General features: G+C 42.5%; 1 protein-coding gene across 1 annotated transcript in view; it reads right to left on the bottom strand.

The window, feature by feature from the left end:
• NUP133 (nucleoporin 133) overlaps positions 1–21,286 on the bottom strand; it is a 1,523,409-nt gene that overhangs the window by 1,138,940 nt on the left and 363,183 nt on the right. Inside the window, exon 8 of the mRNA XM_086927107.1 lies at positions 17,068–17,138. Within this exon, the coding sequence (XP_086783233.1) occupies positions 17,068–17,138 (71 nt within the window). The remainder of the gene's footprint in view (positions 1–17,067; positions 17,139–21,286) is intronic.

Here is a 21,286-nt window from a genome sequence, read left to right as displayed (position 1 = left end):
CCACACAATAGTGTTTAGTAAATGTGTGTGGCATAGACCATGTAGCTGCTTTACAAATGTCCGCTATAGGAATGTTACCTAAAAAGGCCATGGATGCTCCTATTTTAAGAGTAGAATGTGCTCTAGGAGGTATAGACAAAGTAGGTTTGGACTTTGATATAACATGTTTGAATACATTTAACATTCCATCTAGAAACACCAGATTTAGAAATAGGTTTTCCTTTATGAAGGGGAGCAAAAGTAACAAAAAGTTGTTTTGCGAAAGTCTTTTGTTCTGTCAACATAACATAATAATGCTCTTTTAACATCTAATGTATGTAGAGCTCCTTCTAGAGACTACTTTTGAAAGGAACTTTGGGTTAGTGCGATGAACTACTCTGTCTCGATGGAGTTGGAAAAAAGATTTTTTGAAAGTGAATGCCTGAAGCTCACTTACACATCTTAGTGAAGCGATGGCAATCAAAAAAGTAATCCATTGGTTAAAAGCAAACAAACCACTCCCAATAGGTATGGATGGATTAATTCTTGGTGTTCGAAGGGTTGGTTGGGTGGGCCAGGGCAAAAAACGGTTGGAGGGTGACTGTATTATTATTAATTTCCAGGATAGCAGAGTGGCAGAGATAATCTGTGGCCAAAAACATGAGGTGGATGGTCCTGGTGTCAGAGCAGTGGATTTGACTTATTTCTACCCTAGGCCTGCTGGCAATCCTCTTAGGCCTGTTAATGTGGAATCTTGCGTGGGCCCTGGGGGAGCCCCGCGATATCCTGTGGCGCCCCTCTTCTTTCCCCGAGCCGGATGGCCGGAGATGATCTGGGGCTCCAGGGGACACTGACTCGAGGGTGGAGGTGGGACTACGGCAGGGGAGTTGAGAGAGTTTTTGCCCCCTCCCATGGTGCAGCCCTTATCCCCGCCCCCAACTGAAATCCATTCTACATTATTAGATGCACCGGGAATGATTGAGACCTTAGACATAACTGGAACACCGGTGGACTTACAGGAGGTGTCCCCTTGCCACAACCTTGTGTCCGGTAGCGTCCCAACTGTGACGGACCCAGCCTTCAAGGTTCTCAGCTGGAACGTAGCTGGAATTACAAGGAAGTTGACATTGCCCGACTGGAATGCATTAGTGGACGAGCACTCCATATGCATTTTTCAGGAGACCTGGAGCATGGATTCCACTTATAGGGCGGGTTACTCTGCCTTCTCTATCCCAGCAGTTTGCTCAGAATCAGGGAGGGGACGCCCCTCTGGCGGCCTCCTTATCTGGGTTGCTGCCTCATTGAATTGTAGGATAGTGGAGCATCAGACTGGTTGTCCGGACCTCCTAAATATTACCTTGAAGGACTCCAGGGGTCGTGCCATTTTAAATATCTATAACATTTATGCACGAGGCACCAAGGGGGGGGAAGACAGTCCCCTACAATTGCCCTTCTGGAGGGTCTTTTAAGATCAACCCCATATAAGGCTTGCACCCTGGTTGCCGGTGACATTAATTGTACATTCGAGCCCTTAGGCTCGGATGTCTCCCTGGACCAGGACGAGGAGGACGCTTGGAGGGGAATTCCCGCTCTAGAAATAGCCCCCATAAAGAGGTGGACTGAGGTGGCCCTGCAGGTGTACACCATCAGTATGGAGTTTAACTTGAGGGCTCTTAATGGGAGGTCTGAGTCAGATAAGGGAGGGTCCCATACCTATAATAGGCCCAATCACACATCAAGAATTGACTACATCTTGCTTGATGTGTGCTTGTGGAACTCGGTGAAGGACATGGTTGTGGTCCCCTCAGTAGAGAGTGATCACAACTTGATCTCCCTCACCTTAGACTTTTGGTGGCTAGACGATAGGGGAAGCTTGGTCCCCTCCTCCTTAGCGGAATTGGGTGAGTCGCAAGTAGCATTGTGTGGGAGGAGAATAAAGTGGACAAAACTGATCCTCTCGGAGGAGAAGGTTGCAGTAATAACGCAACTGTTAGCCCAAGCACAATGTAATTTGGGGACCACGACGGGAGGGATGGGGATGGCTTGTGGGGTTTTCTGTACGCTTACCAAGGCCCTAAATAATTTGTTCACTGCTCCACCAAGTAGACGAGGGACCAAAGATAGATAGGCAAGAACTAAGGAATGGTATACCCACACATGCAGGGTGACAAAAACTAGACTGGTAGAGGCAGTCAAATCTAAATCTCAAATTAAGATCAGAGAGGCTAGAAAGGTTTACTCTAGGACCCTCCAAATTGCCAAGAAGGATTGGGATGAAAAATTCTGGGCGGATCTATTGGCCGCCAGTAAAAGCAAGGACGCAAGAGGGTTTTGGAATCTGGTGGGTGCCCGCAATAGACCCGACGACACTCTGAGGACATGTAACATCCCTCCCCAGAACTGGTCGAAACACTTTGGGTCCCTTTATGCTCCTGTAGAAGGCCCCTTAAATGACCCAGCCCCCGCCCCCGTCTTGTTAGGGGAAGTTACTTTTGATCTGTTTACAGGTAGGGAGGTAGCGGAGGTTATAAAGTGGGTGGCACCACGGAAAGCAGCAGGACCGGATGGGCTTCCGGGTGACCTTCTGCGTGCATATCCATCTGACTGGGGCATAGTAATTGCTGCCCTCCTAAACGACATCTTGAAGGGTGGCCCTGTACCGGATTCATGGAGAGGGGCGGTGGTTGTCCCCATTTATAAAAAGGGTTGTAGAAATAGCCCAGGGAACTATAGGCCAATAAGCCTGATCGATTCCACGCAAAAGGTGGCAGGAAAGGTAATTTTGGGAAGGATCCTCAACTGGGTGGAGGAAAATAGAGTGCTATCTGACTTCCAGGCTGGGTTCCGTTCAGGAACGGGGACCATTGAGCAGGTCTTCAGATTAGTACTCTTAAACTGGAAATTCGTGGAACTAGGCAAAGGCAGTCTTTACCTGGCCTTCATTGACCTGAAGACTGCCTTTGACCTGGTACCTAGGGAGGAACTTTGGAGGGTGCTTCAGGGATTGGGGCTGCCCCCATACATTCTATCCCTACTTATTAAACTCCACACCAGTAATTATGCCCAGGTCCGATGGGGGAAAAATGGGGAAACAACGGACAGGATACCGGTCTGTAGGGGAGTCAGACAGGGTTGCGTGCTAGCTCCTACACTCTTTTCGTTGTACGTTAATGGTGTGGTTGAGCATCTCCAGCAAGAACCAGCGGACGCACCCTGTCTGGGGGGAGTAAATACCCCTACTCTGCTGTTCGCAGATGATACTTTGCTTATTTCAAAAACTCCCCAGGGCCTACAGAAGCTATTGACTCGCTTCAAGGACTTTTGTGTATCCAGAGGTCTGGTTATCAACGTGGACAAAACCAAATATTTGATTTTGCACCCCCCAAGGAAATTAGGAAGCCCCCCTGTTTTGAACACCCTTGGAGAAAGTCTCCGAATTTGACTACCTAGGGCTTCGCATAACGGACAATATGAACTGGTCCGCCCATATTAATAAAATGGTATGTAACCACAAAAAGGTAGGATGTGCTCTGCTTAGGGAATTTTGAGCATCACCGAGGCAAGTGGTGAGTCCCGCAATTGAGATCTATAAGGCCAGAGGCGTAACATCAGCTTTGTATGGGGCAGAGTTGTGGGGCCACTGCAACCTGGAGTCCCTATCTAAGGCTGAAAATAAATTTCTGAAAGATCTCCTAGGCCTTCCCTCGAGTACCCAGACAGGCCCGGTGCTTCTGGACGTTGGTTGTAAGAGTATCAAAGATCAGGCTCGCTTTCGACCACTGCTTCTTTGGTCCCGCATATGGAGAGTCCCGGAGCTAAAGTCCTATGCCGACGGCCTGGCAGAGGTAATGAACATGGGAGGCTGGGCCAAGATCAAGTGGCTGAAGGACACTAAAAATCTTTTGGGGGAATTGGGCCTGGGGGACTGCTGGTCTTCAAAATCTGCTCCACCAAAGGCGGTCCTCAAAAAACTTTATTGGGACTGGGTCTCTGGAAAACTCATCAGGTACCAACACCATTGTAATCTGACTGCATCATTTTTGGAATTAAAGGATGTGGCTGTTTTCGAACCCTTCCTGGACTTAATCACCTTGCCAGCCGATAGGGCCCTGTATTTTAAACTCAGGGTAGGCACACTTCCGATCGGGCCTTTGTATCAAAATGGAATGGTGCTTATCGATCCCCCTTCTGTGCCTTTTGTCCATCTAGGCCAGAAACGTTAGCACACATACTTTTTGAGTGCCCGGACTATATTAAACCTAGGAGGCATTGGCTTAAACCTCTTTTTAAACGCCTGAGAACACGTAGGCACTTGGTTGCACTACGTGTCTTATTGACTGATACCGCCCCTTTAATAGTTTGTGGCGTTTCTAAATTTTTAAAACATTCATGGTTGATTCGCTGCAAGAGACTGTCAGTTTCAATTTAATTCACTTTTAGTTAATTTATTGGGTCATTCCCATTTTATCTGTCCTAGTACTTAAATGTTGACATGCATATCACTGTTTTAAAAATGTATTTTACCTGTATGTATGCTTTCAAGATATCTTGCATATCGAATAAAAGCTTTCAACCAACCACAAAAAAGTAATCTTCCAGGAAACAAATTTCAGTGGACATTTATGCAATGGTTCAAAGGGTGGACCCGTAAGTCTTGTTAGAAAAATATTAAGGTTCCATGCAGGTGCAGGTTGAACTTTTGGTGGTATCACTCTTACGTTCTTCCTTAAAGGCTTTAACTACAGGCACTTTAAACAGGGATAAGTCTTGTCTATTTTGAAGATATGCAGCCACTGCTGCAAGGTGTAGACGTGTGGACGTAAATGCTAGGCCTGAACGTTGTAGGTGTAATAAATAAGTTATTTGTTGTATAGAAGTGGTTCAACTGTTTGGTTATTACAATATATAACATGCCTTTTCAACTTTGCTGCATAACATGCCCTAATGGTAGGTTTTCTTGCTTCTTTAAGAATTGTCATGCAATCTGACGGATTTTGTAATGTATTGCCTAACGCCAAATTGTCTGAGAGAGGCGTGATAACTGTAGACAGTGTGTGTACCCCTGTTTTTGTGTGTTACTGTCATATTGTCCGTTCGAACTAGGACAACTTTCCCTATCAGGTGAGGTAGAAATGCTTTTAGCGCTAGGCGAACAGCTAGAAGCTCTAGGTAGTTGATGTGGAGAGTTGTGTGTTTGGTATCTCATAGACCCTGAACTGTTAGAGGTTATGGAGGGGCAAGGGATACGTCCACTGTGAGCACGATCTGTGGAACAGCGTCAATAAAGGGCCGCCCTTTTGATAAGTTTTGTGTCTTCCACCACTGCAGAGAGAGATGGGTGCGACGGTCTACCAACACTAGATCTTTTAATTGACCCTGTGATTGATTCCATTGATGTGCTAAGCATTCTTTTAGAGGACACATGTTTAATCTTGCATGAGGTACTATGGCAATGCATGATGCCATCATCCCTAAAAGTTGCATGAAGGCTCTTACTGTTAGGTACTGATTGCTTTGAAATTGTAGCAGCAGTGTTTGAAAATTGTAAGTTCTGGCTGCATTGGAATAAGCTAGACCTGTTTGAGTGTTTAGCATAGCTACTAGATTATGTTGCAGCTGTTGTAGGTTTATGATGGGATTTTTTGTACATTGACTGTGAATCCCAATTGATGAAGATTCATTGTAATTGGAGTGTGTTGTCATCAATTGAGATGTGAATTGGCTTTGATGAGGCAATCATCAAGATATGGGAAGACATGAATTTGTTGTCTTGTTAGATGAGCTGCTACCACTGATGCTGCTACCATTTGGTGAATACTCTGGGTGCAGTAGTTACTATGAATAGGAGTACTTTGAATTGGTAAAGTTTTCCTGTTACCACAAATCTGAGCTATGTGTGATGCGATGGGTGAATAGGGATGTGAAAGTAGGCGTCCTTTAAGTCTAGTGTTGACATTAAGTCGCCTTGCTGTAAGACGGGAAGCACCTGTTGAAGTGTGACCATATGGAAGTGTTCTGACAGTATGTATAAGTTTAGGGGTCTGAGATCTAATATTTGTCGTAGAGAACCATCCTTTTTTGGGATTAGGAAATAAAGTAAACAAACCCCTGATCCTTGGTGTTGGAACTTGGTTTTTTTGCTCTTTTTGTTAGAAGAGTTTGTACTTCTTGTTTGAGCAGTTGTTGGTGCTCTATAGAGAGTTTGTGAATGTGAAGTGGAATATTGGGAAGTTTGCTGGTGAGCTCCAAGCAATTACAATGTTGGATAATGTACAACACCCATTTGTCTGATGTTACTGATTGTCAAATGGGAAGAAATGAATGCAGTCTTCTCCTGACAGGTGTATGAAGATAGGGAGGAACTGTTATCAAGTCAATGCTTGTTGGGAGATAGAGAGGTACGTGTTGGTGTACCTCTACCTCTAAAATTGTTCTCTTTGTAACCACCTATGTAAAATCCTCCAGAGATGGAGGATTGACTTTGTGGTTTATATGAATATGTGTTGGCATCTGTGGAGCTACTTTGAGTCTCCCTTTTAAAAAGAGCAGCAAATTGAGCCTCTGTTAGAGGGTGACTGTAGCGCTCCCATAGATTTTGCCACTCCTGTGTCATTTTTCATTTTTTCAAGTTATTTGTCCACTTGAGGACCAAAAATATGTTCCTTGTCGAATGGGGTATTAAGTATTGTATGTTGTACCTCTTGTTTAAATCTAGAGATTCTTAACCATGCATGTCTTCGGAGGGTAATGCTAGTGTTAACTCCTATGGCTGCAGTGTCAGCAGCGTCTAAGGCACACATAATAGAGGAATTAGAATTTAGTTTTCCTTCCTGTACTAGCTCCTGGCTGTCCTCTTTTCTTATGCTCCTCTGGGAGATATTGGAGTAATTCTTCCATTTCATCCCAATGGGCACTATCATAGTTGGCCAAAACACCTTGCACGTTGGCTATACGCCAATAGTTGGCTGATTGTGCAGCTACTCTTTTGCCTGAGGCAGCTATTATTTTGGACTCCTTGGCTGGAGGTGGTGCATCACCTGAGGTTTGTGAATTTGCTCCTTTACAAGCATTGGACACATCAAAGGAATCTAAAGGATGCTGGCCCTTAATAAAAATTGGGTCAGATGGTGGGTGTTTATATTTTTTTATCCACTCTGGGTGTTCGAATACGTGCCCTTACTGGATCTTCAAAAATATCTTCAGCATGCCTCATCATACCCTTTAACATAGGTTCCTAAAGTTTCAAATCAGAAATCTTCTTCCAAAGATCTCTTGTCTAATGTGACTCCGTGGTATGTGGCTGTCCCAGCAATTAACTTCTGATACAAGGTGTTGCGATCAGTAGGGAAATATTTAGTAGAAGGTCTGTGCCTGTAGGAGGATCCATATTGTAGACATCCCATAGATCTGCTGGTGGTTTTCCACAAGTGTCATCCCCATCACCTGAATCAGGCTCTGTAAGAGGGAGCCCTGTGGTGTGATATCTAAAAGATCTGAAGGTGGTATAATAGGTACTGGTGAAGATGGTGGAGGGTTATGAGGAATGGGGTGAATAGGGCTAGTAGTGATGTCCTTTTTTCTTCATAGGGATCTTATATCTTCCTTTTAGAGGATGGTATTACTGGCTTTGATGTAATATGTCCATTATCGGGATTTATGTACATTTTCTTCTGTTTTTAATCCAGCTTTTGTTGCATGGTTTTCAGATTTGGCTCCAGAGACTTTTCAGGAATAATTTTCTGTTTCCGCGCTGAAATTTTCAGTGCTGAGCTGGATTTGTCCCTTTTGTCTTTCAGAACCAATGGTTTCGGTGGCGAAGATGTGGCATCTTGACTCAAACCCTGAGTCGGAAAGTTTGACGTGCGCTTTCAGTGCCACGCTGGAGGGAGGGGCGTTGGAAGCAGAGTATCTGTGCCTAGAATGGCCGGATGGCAGTGGTGGCTCGGAAGCCTTGTGTTTAGTAGAAGCGGGTTTTGTAGGCAAAGGGACTTTGGTACTCACTACACCTTGCCCGGCTGGAACATCATGGGACTCCAGCTCTATCTCCAGCTCGGGCTCGGAGTTTGAGTCTTGGACGGAGATGGCCTCTTCTTTCACTGCGGGCGCTTACTTCTCTTCCTGTTCAATATCTTCTCCAAAGATATCGGGTGTATCTTCGATATTTTGTCGCTGCATTTCTTTCCGTCGAGACCAGCGTTCTCGGAATGTCTTTTTCAAGGGAAATGAGAGACGGGCGTCACAGTCTTCTTCCTTGTGCTCCAGAGAAAGGCACAGGTTAGAGACTTTGTGAAGGTCGGTGCGTGGATATTTGGACTGGCACCGAGGGCAGAATTGGAATGGAGTCTGTTCGATGAGTAGATTACTCTAAGGTGCTTGTTTGAATAAAAGTGAAATAAAACTGGCTATGCCCGAAGGCCGCGGTGGGAGTTATCTTGATCCCACTAGCAGATTTTTTCTATTTTTGACACATGGAGGATGGGAAACGTGTTCGAAACAATACCGATGCGGGTACAGTTGGTTGAGAACCAAAGGGAAGGAAAAAGAGACATGTTCAAAAAGAATTTTTTTTACATTTAAGTTTCATTTTTTAAGAGTAAACAGTGGTCTTGACCACTGCATGCCCTTAAAAATACTTTTTCAACATTCTCAAAGGGGAAGGGGTCCCAAACATTTGTGAATGGGTTACCACCACTTTTAAAATGGTGGTAAAGTATTATGGTTTTGTGACCGAAAATCATTGCAAAACAGTTATACATACCATACCGATTCAGAATTTGGAATGGATGCCCAAAACACTCCCCTTCCAAATACCGAATCGCAGATGCAAATTGTGATTAATCGTATTTTGTACATCAGAAAAGCATTTTTCCAGTTGCAAATGGACCGATTCAGAGAATCGGGCAGTTTGCGACGGACCAGAAAAATGCTTTGAACTGGCACAAAGTGGCTACAAATAAGCACAAGAAAAAATATGAAAAAATGTAAAGGTGAAGGAACTCTGTCTTTTATCAACCTATGAAATCGATTATCAGATATAATGGTTCACTCAGTCACAAAAAGTAACACGTACTTCCACTGGCAAAAAAGTAGTATTGATCGATTTGCCAATGGAGGTACAGAGAAGGCTTTGTATGGGATAGGATTTCCTTCTCATATTACTTTAAAGCTACACACAACGTTACGGCTTGTAATTTTTATTTTTTAGTCCCCGAATTGGACAAAAAGCTAATCTGAAACTTAATTCAGATACATCTGAAATGTTGGTAATTTGTGATTCTACTCCCCATGATATAACAACTTCAAAGCCTAATGATCTTTGTGACCCACCAATTCCTAAATTAGTAGCAAGGAATTTGGGGATAAAATTTGATAAGCATCTTCATTTTAAATCTCGAATTAGGATCATTACTTTTACCTGTTTTGTAATGACCAGTTCATTAAAAAAAGACACAAAATGTACTCTCTGAATACACATGTAAAGTGGTGGTGCATGCCCTGGTTACCTCCAGGCTGGACTATGCACATGCGCTTTATTTAGGAGTCCCAGCAGTATTGATTAATAAGCGTCAGTTAGTGCAAAATGCTGCTGCCAGACTGGTTTTGGAATTGTCCTAAAAGACAATTCAAAAAGGAGAACCTTAAGCAGCTGCACTGGCTGCCAATTAATCAAAGGATTATCTGTAAAGCCATGCTAATCCTTTTCAGAGCATTGTGCCACAAAGGACCTAAGTATCTACAGCGAAGATTCAAGATATATATACCCCAGTGATGCCTAGTCATGCTTCAAATCAAGGAATGGTCTGCATTACAAGAATGTGCAAAGTAAGATCTGGCAGTATATCCTTTTCCTTTGTGACAGCAAAAGTGTGGAATTCACTGCCTAAAGCGCCCAGATTTCTTAGCTCTGAACATGTTTTTTAAGCAGTGCTGAAGACCCATCTTTTTAGGGATGCCTGCTTTGGTTAAGATGCCTGCTTTGGTTAAGAGTGCCAGAACCTTTCCTAGTGAAGCAGCTGCACGCTTAATGAATAGCTCTTTATTCTTTCATTCAAGGTTAATGTGGTGAAAAACAAGCTTATGATTTTCAATTCCCTAAACGTTTTAAGCGCACAATTCATTTAGAGAATATTATTGAACAGGTTTATGAATTTGACTGTTATGCTTAAGACTTGCTGCAAATTACAGATGGACTAACCAGGATTTAAAGAATGTTACTTCACTTAATTATAAAGCAAAGACCTCCCTGGATTTTCAAGAAGGATACACTCATGTCATCTTACCTCCCAATGACGTTCACAATGCCCAAGTGCAGTCTGTTGCCTGGTGTGGTTCTGAACTATGGGGCCCAGTAAATCTGGGGAAGGTGGAGTTTGGAGAAAATAGTTGTCTAAATACAATCTGTTACGATTACCAATGAGCAAAGTAACATTAGAAATTGATTTGAGAATAAGAAATGTTAACAGATAGCAAAATTGAGGCCACTTCCATATCGTTCCACAATCTAACTCGGTCATACGTCATTACAAGTAAAGCTAACTGAGATTCCAACTCTTAATATTGTGCATAATCTGACTTGGCTTTGGTACATATGCCACTCTTTTGAGAATGTTGGCCTCATGCATTAAAGGAATCCGCTGATATTACCATTATCAGAGATATTCCAACTATTTATTATTGACCAGAGCAGACTGCTAGGAACTACTTGTGGTAGTCTTGCGGAAAATGTTCTACCGCACAGATGTACTCCCCTTTTTGAGACCTGAATAAACCATAATGAGTCTCAGGTTGCAAAAAAGTTAGTTGTGAAATTCAGACTGAGCTATCTTCACAGGTAAATGGTTTAGGAGTCCATCACTATCAGATTCTTGTTATTATTGTAAACCAATATCTGAAGCAAAAGTACATTTTCAGTTGTTTTATTCATTTTACTATAAGCTCAGGATGAGGTGGGTTACTCTGGATTTTTGGAACATGTGCACACTAAGCTGTATAGTTGTTTTCTGTGTAGATAAATTAGATACATCTCCTTTGGTTGTTGCCCTGAACCGATATTTACATTCTTCCTGGATAATTCGAATGTAAAAATTAGGCAATGGGGGGAGGAGCTACGACGGCAAACAAGATGGCTGCTTAGGTTCCCGGCTCCGCCGACCTCCGTATTCCGCCACAAGATCCTGTACGATATCCTGATCTTACACCCAGCCTCTGCCTGGATGAAGTTTTCCTAATTCCGGCGGTGAAATCCCCAAGCTTTTATCGGTTGATTTCACGAATTTACACCGAGTTAAAGATCGTGGCCTGTTCCAGCGGTGAAGCCGGGGCCTCGAGTGACTGTATGGCCAGGTTGCAGTGCAACAACATAGGCTGAGAGACCCTGGCAGGGTCCGGTCCATCGTAGTGGAGACTTTGTCTACGCCCGAATTTGGTGGCGACTGTTTTCCTTGCCCAGCGTTGAGAGAGAGGTGACCTGCTGCTGCTGATTGTGTGTGGGGATCCCCGTACCGCGGACCCGGTATAGATTCCTGCCGGGGTTTGGCGGTTCGGGACCACGGACTGCGGTGCTGTACCGGGTTTTCCCGGCTGTGGATAACTACGGGTCGCCGTTCACGCTTGCCCTCTCATTATCCTGTTCGTCCCCCCTGAAAAAGCCAGATCCACCCGGGGAGTCGATTGTGCCTGCTATCGAACTTGATATCATGGATCGAACGGAGTCTGGGCTAACGCGGAGATCAATATTGGCAGAACTTTGGGCGTTTCACGTGCAAGTGGATGTGTTAATGACTAAAATGGATGCAAGTCTGACTGGGATTCTGTTCGAGGTACAGGACCCTGCCCCACAGTTGAACCAGCAAACAGCCACTCAAGCCGCGGCCATTTTGACTTCGTGCGAGGACCCCGTGTGGGACCGAGAATGGATGTTAATATCGAATCCAACGGATGGCGCCCTGGAAGATGGTGTCCCCGAGACCATGAGTGTATCACCGTACCTTTCATCATCGTTGACTTTGGAGGTATCGAATGGCGTTCCCCCCCGGAACCCTGTGTTGTAAACTCTTCCCTCATCTTGTGGTTTTATCCCCCTTTTCTGGACGTTCCACGATTCCGGGGCAAGAAACATCGGGACAGTCCAGCTTGGAGAGGGGAATTTTCCACGCGTGAAGTCCTCGTGGAGTTACTAGCTACATGGGGTAATGGATTGACTTTCGATGCTTTCCCTCTCGTCTATGACTCGTTTGTGTCCTCATGGGTTTCGCTAGTGAGGGTTCGTGTGCTGATTCGAAAGGGTCATGGTTGAGTCAATTGAATTGGGATGGTTTGGAACACTTGTTATGGATGTTTGCATTGCAACAGTTTAATTATAGAGGCTGGGCGGTGTATCACGGTGCCCCTTATTGTCTTTTGAAAGAGTTGCTATACGTCCGTCTTTTGCGGCAAGGGGTGTCTGTGTTTTGGCGGGGGAGCCAAAGGGCCGGGAACATCGTATGACTATGCCCTCCTCCATTCTTCTTCTTCTTCCTTCTTTTAAGGTTTAGGTTAAGGGGCGACAGGCACGCTGCTAGTGGGGTTGGGCTATAGCCATCGGCAGGGGTGCAGGGTGGGGGGTTGGAGGGGGGGGGGGTTTAATTTTCCTTTTTTATTTTCTATGGCCTTTTTCTCCCTTCCCATATATTCCTTTAGGATCGGTATGGTCTGTGCTTTATTTTGATTTCACTGTGATCTGAAATTAGTGTCCATGCTCCTCACGTTAGTCGACTTTTTTTTGGGTGGGCTGGCCCTGAGAACTGGCGTTCACGAAAATGTATACTGCCTTGCTGTTTATACTGATATGTGAACATTGACGCCAGAGTTCCACGAATGGCTATTTCAATATGCATATCCTGTTTTCTTGGCCTGTCCCCCGTACCCTATTGTTAGATTGTATGGCACCTGATCCGATCATTTAAATAATAAAAAAAGAAGACCTTTATTATATCCTGTGATCTATCAATGCGTTCTAATACAAGATCCATCCTGAATCGCTGCCGGACCTCAGGGTTGTCGGCTGAAGAGCTGTGTTGTGTTATGATAAATCGAGTTTTACTTCTGTTTAGCGGCCGGCCCCTGCGGTTGTAGGCCCATACTTGTATTTTATGAATGCTGCAATAAAGGTTTTTAAAAAAAAAAAAAATTAGGCAATGCACCATGAAATGTCTTACTTTGACGCTTTAAGAATATTCATTTGTGTGGAATTGTTTAATTTTGTAGTATCTCTTATCAAACATTTTATGTCCTAGATAATACAATGAATATTATTATTTAGCACCACAGATTTTTCCATGACAAAAATTGATAATATGATGGCTAGAAGCATGATAAGTCATTGCTCATTTGAAATTATGGCATTTTATGTCACCAAATTTCAAATGTTCTACTAAAGTTCTCAAAGCTACTACTGTTTTATGTAGCACATTTTTATAGGTAAGCATCCAGAGATAAATTGATGATTATAATGACTACTGTGACAGGTTGTCCCACCAGTAATACTCCCTGCCGCCCTTGAGCTAGTAACTTAATTTGACTGTGGAGGAGAAATTGCTTCAGCCAACACAGGCAGTACATCACCTAATAGAGGATGTCTGACAGGGGTAGGACGTTCATGGTTATTCCCGCACCATGCCAGGACTGACAAACTCTATGAGAAGTCCTACTGCTGCAAGATGAGCTAGAGGAAGTTATGCAGCCTCTGGGGAGGATAGGAATAGGCCCTTGACCAACAGGACAAAGAACACTGGCTGACTGAAGCCAGCTTGAAAGATGCATAAACAAAGAGTGTTTCATAGGAGGCAAGTAATCTTGAAGTGTGGCAGCCAGAACTACCAAGAAACAACTTGAAATTCAAAGCTTAAGATCTGCATAGATGCCTCCCTGGACCGAAAGTGACATTTTTCCTTTGTGACCCACGCTTTACAATAGTGTCCTGATGGTTGCAGCCGTACACCAGCTTGTGCTTGTGAAATCTTGTGAAAAGAAAAAAAACTAAACTAAAATTTTTACAAATGGCTTAGAGCCTGCCCATTATTTACAGTTACTTAGTACTTGTTGGCTTCCAGGTCACTCTTGTGTCCTTCCTTCTGATCAGTCAGTGCCTCCTGCTTCTTCCTGCTTTCTCTTGGGGCTTCAGCATCGTGTCTGCTGAGAAGCATGAACCAAGTACAGCTTCCTATCTGCAGCCAGTGTCTTTCCACTGGCAGCAGGCTCCTGCAGGTACTTTTTTTAAATGTACTTTTGGACATGCATTTCGAAGAGTGCATCTCTCTCCAGTCTGTTTCCTGCCCTCCTACTCCTCCCTCTTGTTGCTTTCCTCACCCAACCCCCTTTCTTTGTTTCCCCCCACTGTCCATTGTTGGTGCCCCATCCCACCTCCTTCCTCCTGCTGTCCGTTGTTGCTCTCCTGGTTCGTTTGTCACCACCCTCTCCCGATGTCCATTCTTGCTGGTCCCTCCTCAGCTCCCTGGTGTTGCTTATAGTCGCTTTTTGTAATGTTCCCTCTGGCCCTCCTATCTGCTATATGGCACTGTGAATGTTTTTTAAAGACGTTGTACAGCAGCAACATGGCTTAAAGTCAACCAAAAAAAAACGCTATGACGGGCCAACGCTGGCCACGTCATAGATCTTTGTTTTTTTTTCCTTTGCTGCTGTATAACTTCTTTAAAAAACACTGACAACGTCTATAGGTCTTGCATAGGCAAAAACTATTGGCTTTGCCAATGCTTGTTAAAGCTGCAGTTGCCACCGACGGACCGACCTTAAATCTCACTTTACAATCCCTGTTGGGGTACCTGTGGCACGAACCCTTGGATGGCCCTACCATCCGAAAATCTTCATGGTAATAAGTCAAAGCCATACGGTGGTTCTGTGAAATTTGAAATACTCTCTACATCTGGCACCAATTTCTCGTTGTGTCCCCATGGTCCCCCTTTGCAGAGACTGCGCAGAGTCCGAGGAATCCCATTATTACTAGAACAATTGCATCTGTTTTAAACTGAACACCAGCACTACTATGTGAACTTATGTTTCACACACTAAAGTATTTTAGGCCTTGGGTGACATACCAGTTGCAGTTTGAAAGGCAGGGTTTTTTTTCTTCTTTTTTTTGTCTTTCTGCGAGAAACCCAGTTGTATGGGCTCAAATCCACCAAGATGTCATACCTGCCTGTATTTGGTCTGTTACAACTGGCCGACTGGGAGTGAACCAAATGCAATGATGCCCAAGGTTAAAATTAGAGAAAACCTTAGTTAACCAAAGTAGCTATTTATATTTTATTTTTACTAAACAGTTACTATTCCAACAGAAAATATTGCACATAGCAATAAAATCCCAGAACATAAGAACAAACGGGTTAGGAAGTAGACTGTCACATCTATTCTTAATAATGTGCACAGTGAATAGAGAATTAAGATAACACACAGTCTGCACAGTGGTACCGGCAAACAAAGTAGACAGACTAGTACACATATATATGAAGATATTTGCAATAGAGGAATCGGGGATAGGAGGGCACAGTTGACAAAACACTGATTCAATGAGGTCACTCTGGCTGTAACAGGTGTATCTCAAAGCGGTAAGGGAGGTGGTGGAGCATAGTTCAACTCTAATTCTATTTCATAAGGAAGGGCCAAGTATCTGAAATGACAGAAATTGTGAGGTAGCAGAGGGAGGTTAAGAGAAGGCAAAGGAGGTTCTGGGTAGACAAGCAAAGTTGTACAAGAATGTGCATCTGTTCTGCATTCGTGATCAGCAGCAGGAAGAGGCACCATTTATGGCTTTCAATGCTAGAATGAGTAGAAACCCTTTTTGCCGATGGCCAGCAAATCTAGTGACAATCCCAGGATTTAAGGGTGTGCCTGGAAAGGTTATAAAAGGTTCTTCTTGCTTTCTCTAGTGGTAGAAATGAATATTCAGGAAGGCAAAGTAGTAGCCTACAGCAATAGCAACCTTATTGGCCCAGACCCCCAGACCCAGTTCTGAAAATAAAGCTGTGTGAAGGGTGGTGAGGACAGATTTTGCAAATATTGAGCACTTGGAATCTGGCAGCAGAAGCTGTTAATGTCAGAAGCTATTAATGTCATAAAAGGTTATACGCTCACAGTTGGGAAGAATAAAATGCCGTGATTTCTTGCTAAAAGTTGGGGAGGACATAAAACATGAAGAAACTAAAATATGAATTGTATGGTTTCAGATTAGGATGGAAAGCATATTATTTTGTTTTAGATGAGTTGAGCGGGTTGCCATCCAGTATCAATAGGGATGGGTGAAATTCCAGAGCATAAAGTGAATAGTGGAAATGTCGCTAATGTGTTTTTTCCACAGGCAAAGTGGAATTGGACCTAAACGGCTGCTCCATGTGTGATTTACAACTGAAACCTGCCATTAAAGGCTTGGGGGATGCGAAAGATGGAGAATCTCTTGTATGCTACTTTCTTCAAAGTATCAGGCAAAATGTAGCTTAATAAACAACACGTTCAAAAGAGCTCTTTCTGTACGTTAACCATCTAACTGCGATGCTAAGGGAGATGAGACAACCTTTTAGTCACACGAACGTTTTAAATAACTAAATGGAATGGAGAGAAACTGAACCCTGCACTTTGCATTAAACCAAACAGTATCCAAAAACCTTTGCAAAGATTCAAAAATAAAGATTCCTAGCCCTTCACCATCAGAACAAAGAAATGGCATACCCTGGAACAATGTTGCAGCTTGTGCTAACGTGGCCAAAATCAGGTCATTTAACAACTTTGGCCTCAAACGCTGCAAGAGGTGTGTATTAAACCGCAGTTCAGATCCAGCTGTATAAAGAGGTCACTCATTTACATAAAAATGCTGGTCATTCTATTGTTAGTACCATGGTTACTTCCTGTTGTTTTCCTCCAAAAAGAGTTCAACAGGCCAAGCAAGGCTAAAGTAGCAGTATGCTTTACTGAGCTTAAAGTGGCAGAAATAATAGGTGCAAATGTAAAGAAATATCCACATATTTCATGCATGATCAATCTTTCATTCTCAGTAAGCATCAGCCTTGCTTGTACCAAGCAATAAGAAACAAATCTTACTTGTTTTGCTGTAAATCCAAGTACTGAATATTCACTCCATCCTTAATGCCTTCATAGTTGTTTTCAGACCCCTAAAAACAGAAAATCAAGCATATGGTAAAAATACAAACAAAACTTTAAAGTGCAAGCTTATCCTAAAAGCAGACTACGCAACACACTGAAAACATCAGTGCTACAACAGACGTGACTTCACAGTTTTATCTCAGTGTTATTGAATAGACTAACCCACCAACCCCACGGTAAACACATTTGAACAAGCATTTGCAATGCAATAGGTCTCGCATTATTAAAGTTAGAGCTATTGGCATTGTAAATGGCAATGCCTTTTATTTATGTTTTTGCCTTAAGCATTACAGTGCATATACTAGAGGTCTGCAAATGTCACATGCCCGAGCCAGAAATGTCCACTTGTGCAGGCTTCTGTTTGGTTGGTATATTATATGCGGCAAGTTGTGAAAGCCTATGCACATCATATGGGCAGCTGATATTTGCAGACTACCACATGTCTTTGGCTACTTCATATTAAATAGCCAGCTGATATTAGCCCAGTGCTTCAAACCTTTGGCAAATGCATTTTTTGAGGACAATGAATGCCCAGTAGTGCAGGCCTCATGGATAGGCAAGTGATGTGATCAGGGAACATTCTTCCAAATTTTAAATGTGTTTACATCTAATATTGAAGGATTATGACTCATGTTTCCAACATTTAACACAGCAGCAGCATAGTAATATTGATGCAAATAATCTCTGATGTTTGAGAGGTACCGTTTTGGTCTAAAAGAAACTTTTTTATAGAAGTTACATGAAATATAAAAACAGCATGTCTCTCTAAAATGTCCATTATAGACTCTCAGATATCATCCACATTAGAAAGGAAAAACAGTATTTAAAAAATCTGTTAAAAAACCAATTAGTCAAGTTTCAAGTTTAGTTTATTATGATATCGGAACTCTTTACGAGGTCCACATAAAAGACATAAAATATACATACAGAAAAAGCATTAAACGTAATAATTTCAAGCATGTACATAGCATCAAAATACACAACAATCTAAAAAAAATTACCAACTTAATACAGATCCCAAAAACATTTGAAAAATTTGTACAGTTTAAAACAAAACATTTCATTTGGCGGGTTAATCATAGCCGCACTGAAAGCAGTGGCAGACAAAATGTTCAGTTGAAGGCAGATTGGTCTTAACCATCTTCGCCTGAGAGACATCAGGGCTGGACAAACGAAAATGACATGAGACAAATCTTGCTCGTACATCTGACAGAAATCACAGACCGCTGAATGGCCATACCATCTGGAATAAAGAGATTTCAACTGGAGCAAATCCTGTCTTACCAAAAACAATAGGCGTCTAACGCCATGAGGAATGTTCAATTGGATATATGGTTGAGCTTTCCTCAATAGGCAGGAATCAATAACAGGAGTGCAGCCTTTTTTCAACATCCTGAATTCTCTATCCAGTCTGAACCCTAGTTCCCACGTAGAGGACTTCAAAAGGGTTTTTAACTGATAAGATGATATGGAAAATAAAACATCTTTATCCAGTTGTAATTGACCCACAGCATATCTGAAATTTTTTACGATCAATGAATATTCTTTAAAGTTTCCCAACAACTCATTTTTTATAAGATGTCTTAAGGTATTGGGCTCACTCCTTGCAAGGCTAACAACCCAGCGTACGATTCCAGCAAGACCTTGGACCCAGCTACTACGTAAGCCGAGTTCCTGTCTTAGGGCAGCAGTTGAATTAGCTGTGCTGACGGATAATAGACTACGTAAAATTTTTCCTTCCAAGGAATTTAAAAAGCTTCAATTTTTTACATCAATTAACTCTATTCCGTAGAGTAGGGAGGCGGGAACTTTTGCTCTAAATACATCCAGTAATGTAGAAAAATGCCTTCTACCTGTAGCCTTATACAAGGATACCAAACTCTTTCCCTGAGAAATGGCTTTCCGGGAATTGTTGGCCATATGAGCTTTCTCACTTAAATTACTCATAATAATTTTACCAAGGAAGGCATAAGATTTCACGGTTTCCAATTTTTGACCCCCTACTGCCCATGGAAAGTTAGAAAATTTAGGTTTCTTCCTTCCAGCCATGCACATCACTTTGCTTTTTGCAGTATTTATCAACAAATAATGGTTTCCAGCATATTCATATAGAGCTTGCAGGCGATTATTCAGGCCCTTAGGAGTAAGATCGAGAATCAAAACATCATCAGCATACATGAGGCATACAATCGGAACGCCCCCCAGAGTCGGGGCAATACCTGAACATGCTGAGAGAGCCAGAGGTAAATCGACTGTATAAAGCGAAAAAAGTAAAGGAGCCAATAGGCAGCCTTGCTTTAACCCGTTGGATGTGGGTATTATTCTAGATAAACCTCTTTCACCGCCAAGCAGCACTCTGCACCAGGTGTCTGAATAAAGGGCACGGATTAATTTAATAAGGAAGGGGGGCATCCCTAAATTAAATAGCTTTCTCCACAGCAATGTTCTGTCCACTTTATCAAATGCTGTGGAGAAGTCGATAAATGCACCATAGACATGCCCTCCACGGACTTTCACATATTTTTCCGTAATAACCTGAAGTGCAGTCAGGTTATCTAACGTTCCATGCTTTTGCCTGAAACCAGTTTGTTCGAAAGGCAAAATTTTGAACTCAATTACCCAATCGTTGATTAAGGTGAGAATACATTTTGCAAAAACCTTGCCGATGGCATCGAGCAAAGCAATTTGACGATAATTTTGAGGAAGGTCTCTTGCCCCTTTTTTATATAAAGGAACAAGGATACTCCCTTTCCAGGATGGATGGACTATTCCGCTAGCAAAGCAAGATTTAAACACAGGAAAAAGAATTTTGCTCCAAAGCTCACTCTGTTGTTTTAGCACAGAGATGGGAACCTCGTCGGGACCCATCGCACCGGAGGAGCGCATACTCTTAATAGCAAATTCAATTTCCTTTTCAGATGGGGCATCGTACACACAAGAGTCAACGTAAGTTACATCATTATTTAGTTGTAGATTATTATTACTGTACAAATTCTCAATATACTGAACCCAGATCTGCTCATCAATGGCAATTGGCGTAGGACTGACTCTAGTACCACAGCCTTTGCCGATTAATGACCAAAATGTCTTGGCTTGGCCGTTATATGAAGCTTCCCTGAGTTGAATCCATACGGAATCCTCCTTATTTCTTTTTAAACGGGCCTTAAGCCTTACTCTCCTTTTTAGAAGTGCTAATTTCTGGTGGGCGTCCTGACTAAATGATAAATATTGCCCCCTTATTACTTTATTTATTTCTATGTTTAATAACCGAAGCGATTGGGGGACTACTAAGGATTTTTTAACGAAGGGGCTCTTCTTGGCTATTGAAGTCACTAATTCTAAAAAATCTGCAAATCCTAATAGTTCCCTCCCATCCCAGTGGAATAAATTCTCCACAGTAGAGATTAAAAGCGACAACAAGCTCTCAAAAGAACGGTGATTCCAAAAACATTTCCCCGAACTGGCGCCAAAATTCACCATATCCGTGTCGATGTTCCAGGAATCCGCCGTAGGTGGACTGAGGGAAACTGTAAGCATCAACGCATTATGGTCACTGAGATTAGTATCTATAACTAAAAGATCTTTCAAAAAAGAAAAAAAAGAACAATCTGCAATTACATAATCAATAATAGAATTTCGATTTTTTGAATTGTGAGTAAAAGCAGCCGGAATGTCAGAAGGGAGTCTCCCGTTTACTATTAGACAATCCACTTTATACAGACCTTCCAGAACTAATTTACCTCTTTTATTGGATTTGATATTAGATGGAAACAAGGCCTGGGGTATAATAAGAGATTCTTCCCTAAGTTTATTTCTAAACAAGTCAAGCCCACAATTAGATATGTTACAGTTCAGGTCCCCGAATACTAATATATAAGAGGAGGGGGTAGTGTCCATAATTTTAGTTATAAAGGAGAAAAGAACTTTTAAACCATCATTGAAACAGCGGTTTGGGGGAATATAAGTATTTATCAAAACAAGCAATCTATTGGGGCAATCCTTGAATAAGTTTTTTAAAGTTATTGCCTGGAACAATTTATCCGGATCAAGATAATGAGAATAGTTCCAATTAATTCTATTAGATAATAAACATGCTATTCCACCCTTCGCATGACCTCTCCTAGAATGGATTGCACTACCTTCTAAGACAAAGTAC

The sequence above is a fragment of the Lissotriton vulgaris genome, chromosome 6 (assembly GCF_964263255.1).
Source record: "Lissotriton vulgaris chromosome 6, aLisVul1.2, whole genome shotgun sequence".
Lineage (NCBI taxonomy): Eukaryota > Metazoa > Chordata > Amphibia > Caudata > Salamandridae > Lissotriton > Lissotriton vulgaris.
This window is presented reverse-complemented; position numbering and strand designations above follow the sequence as displayed.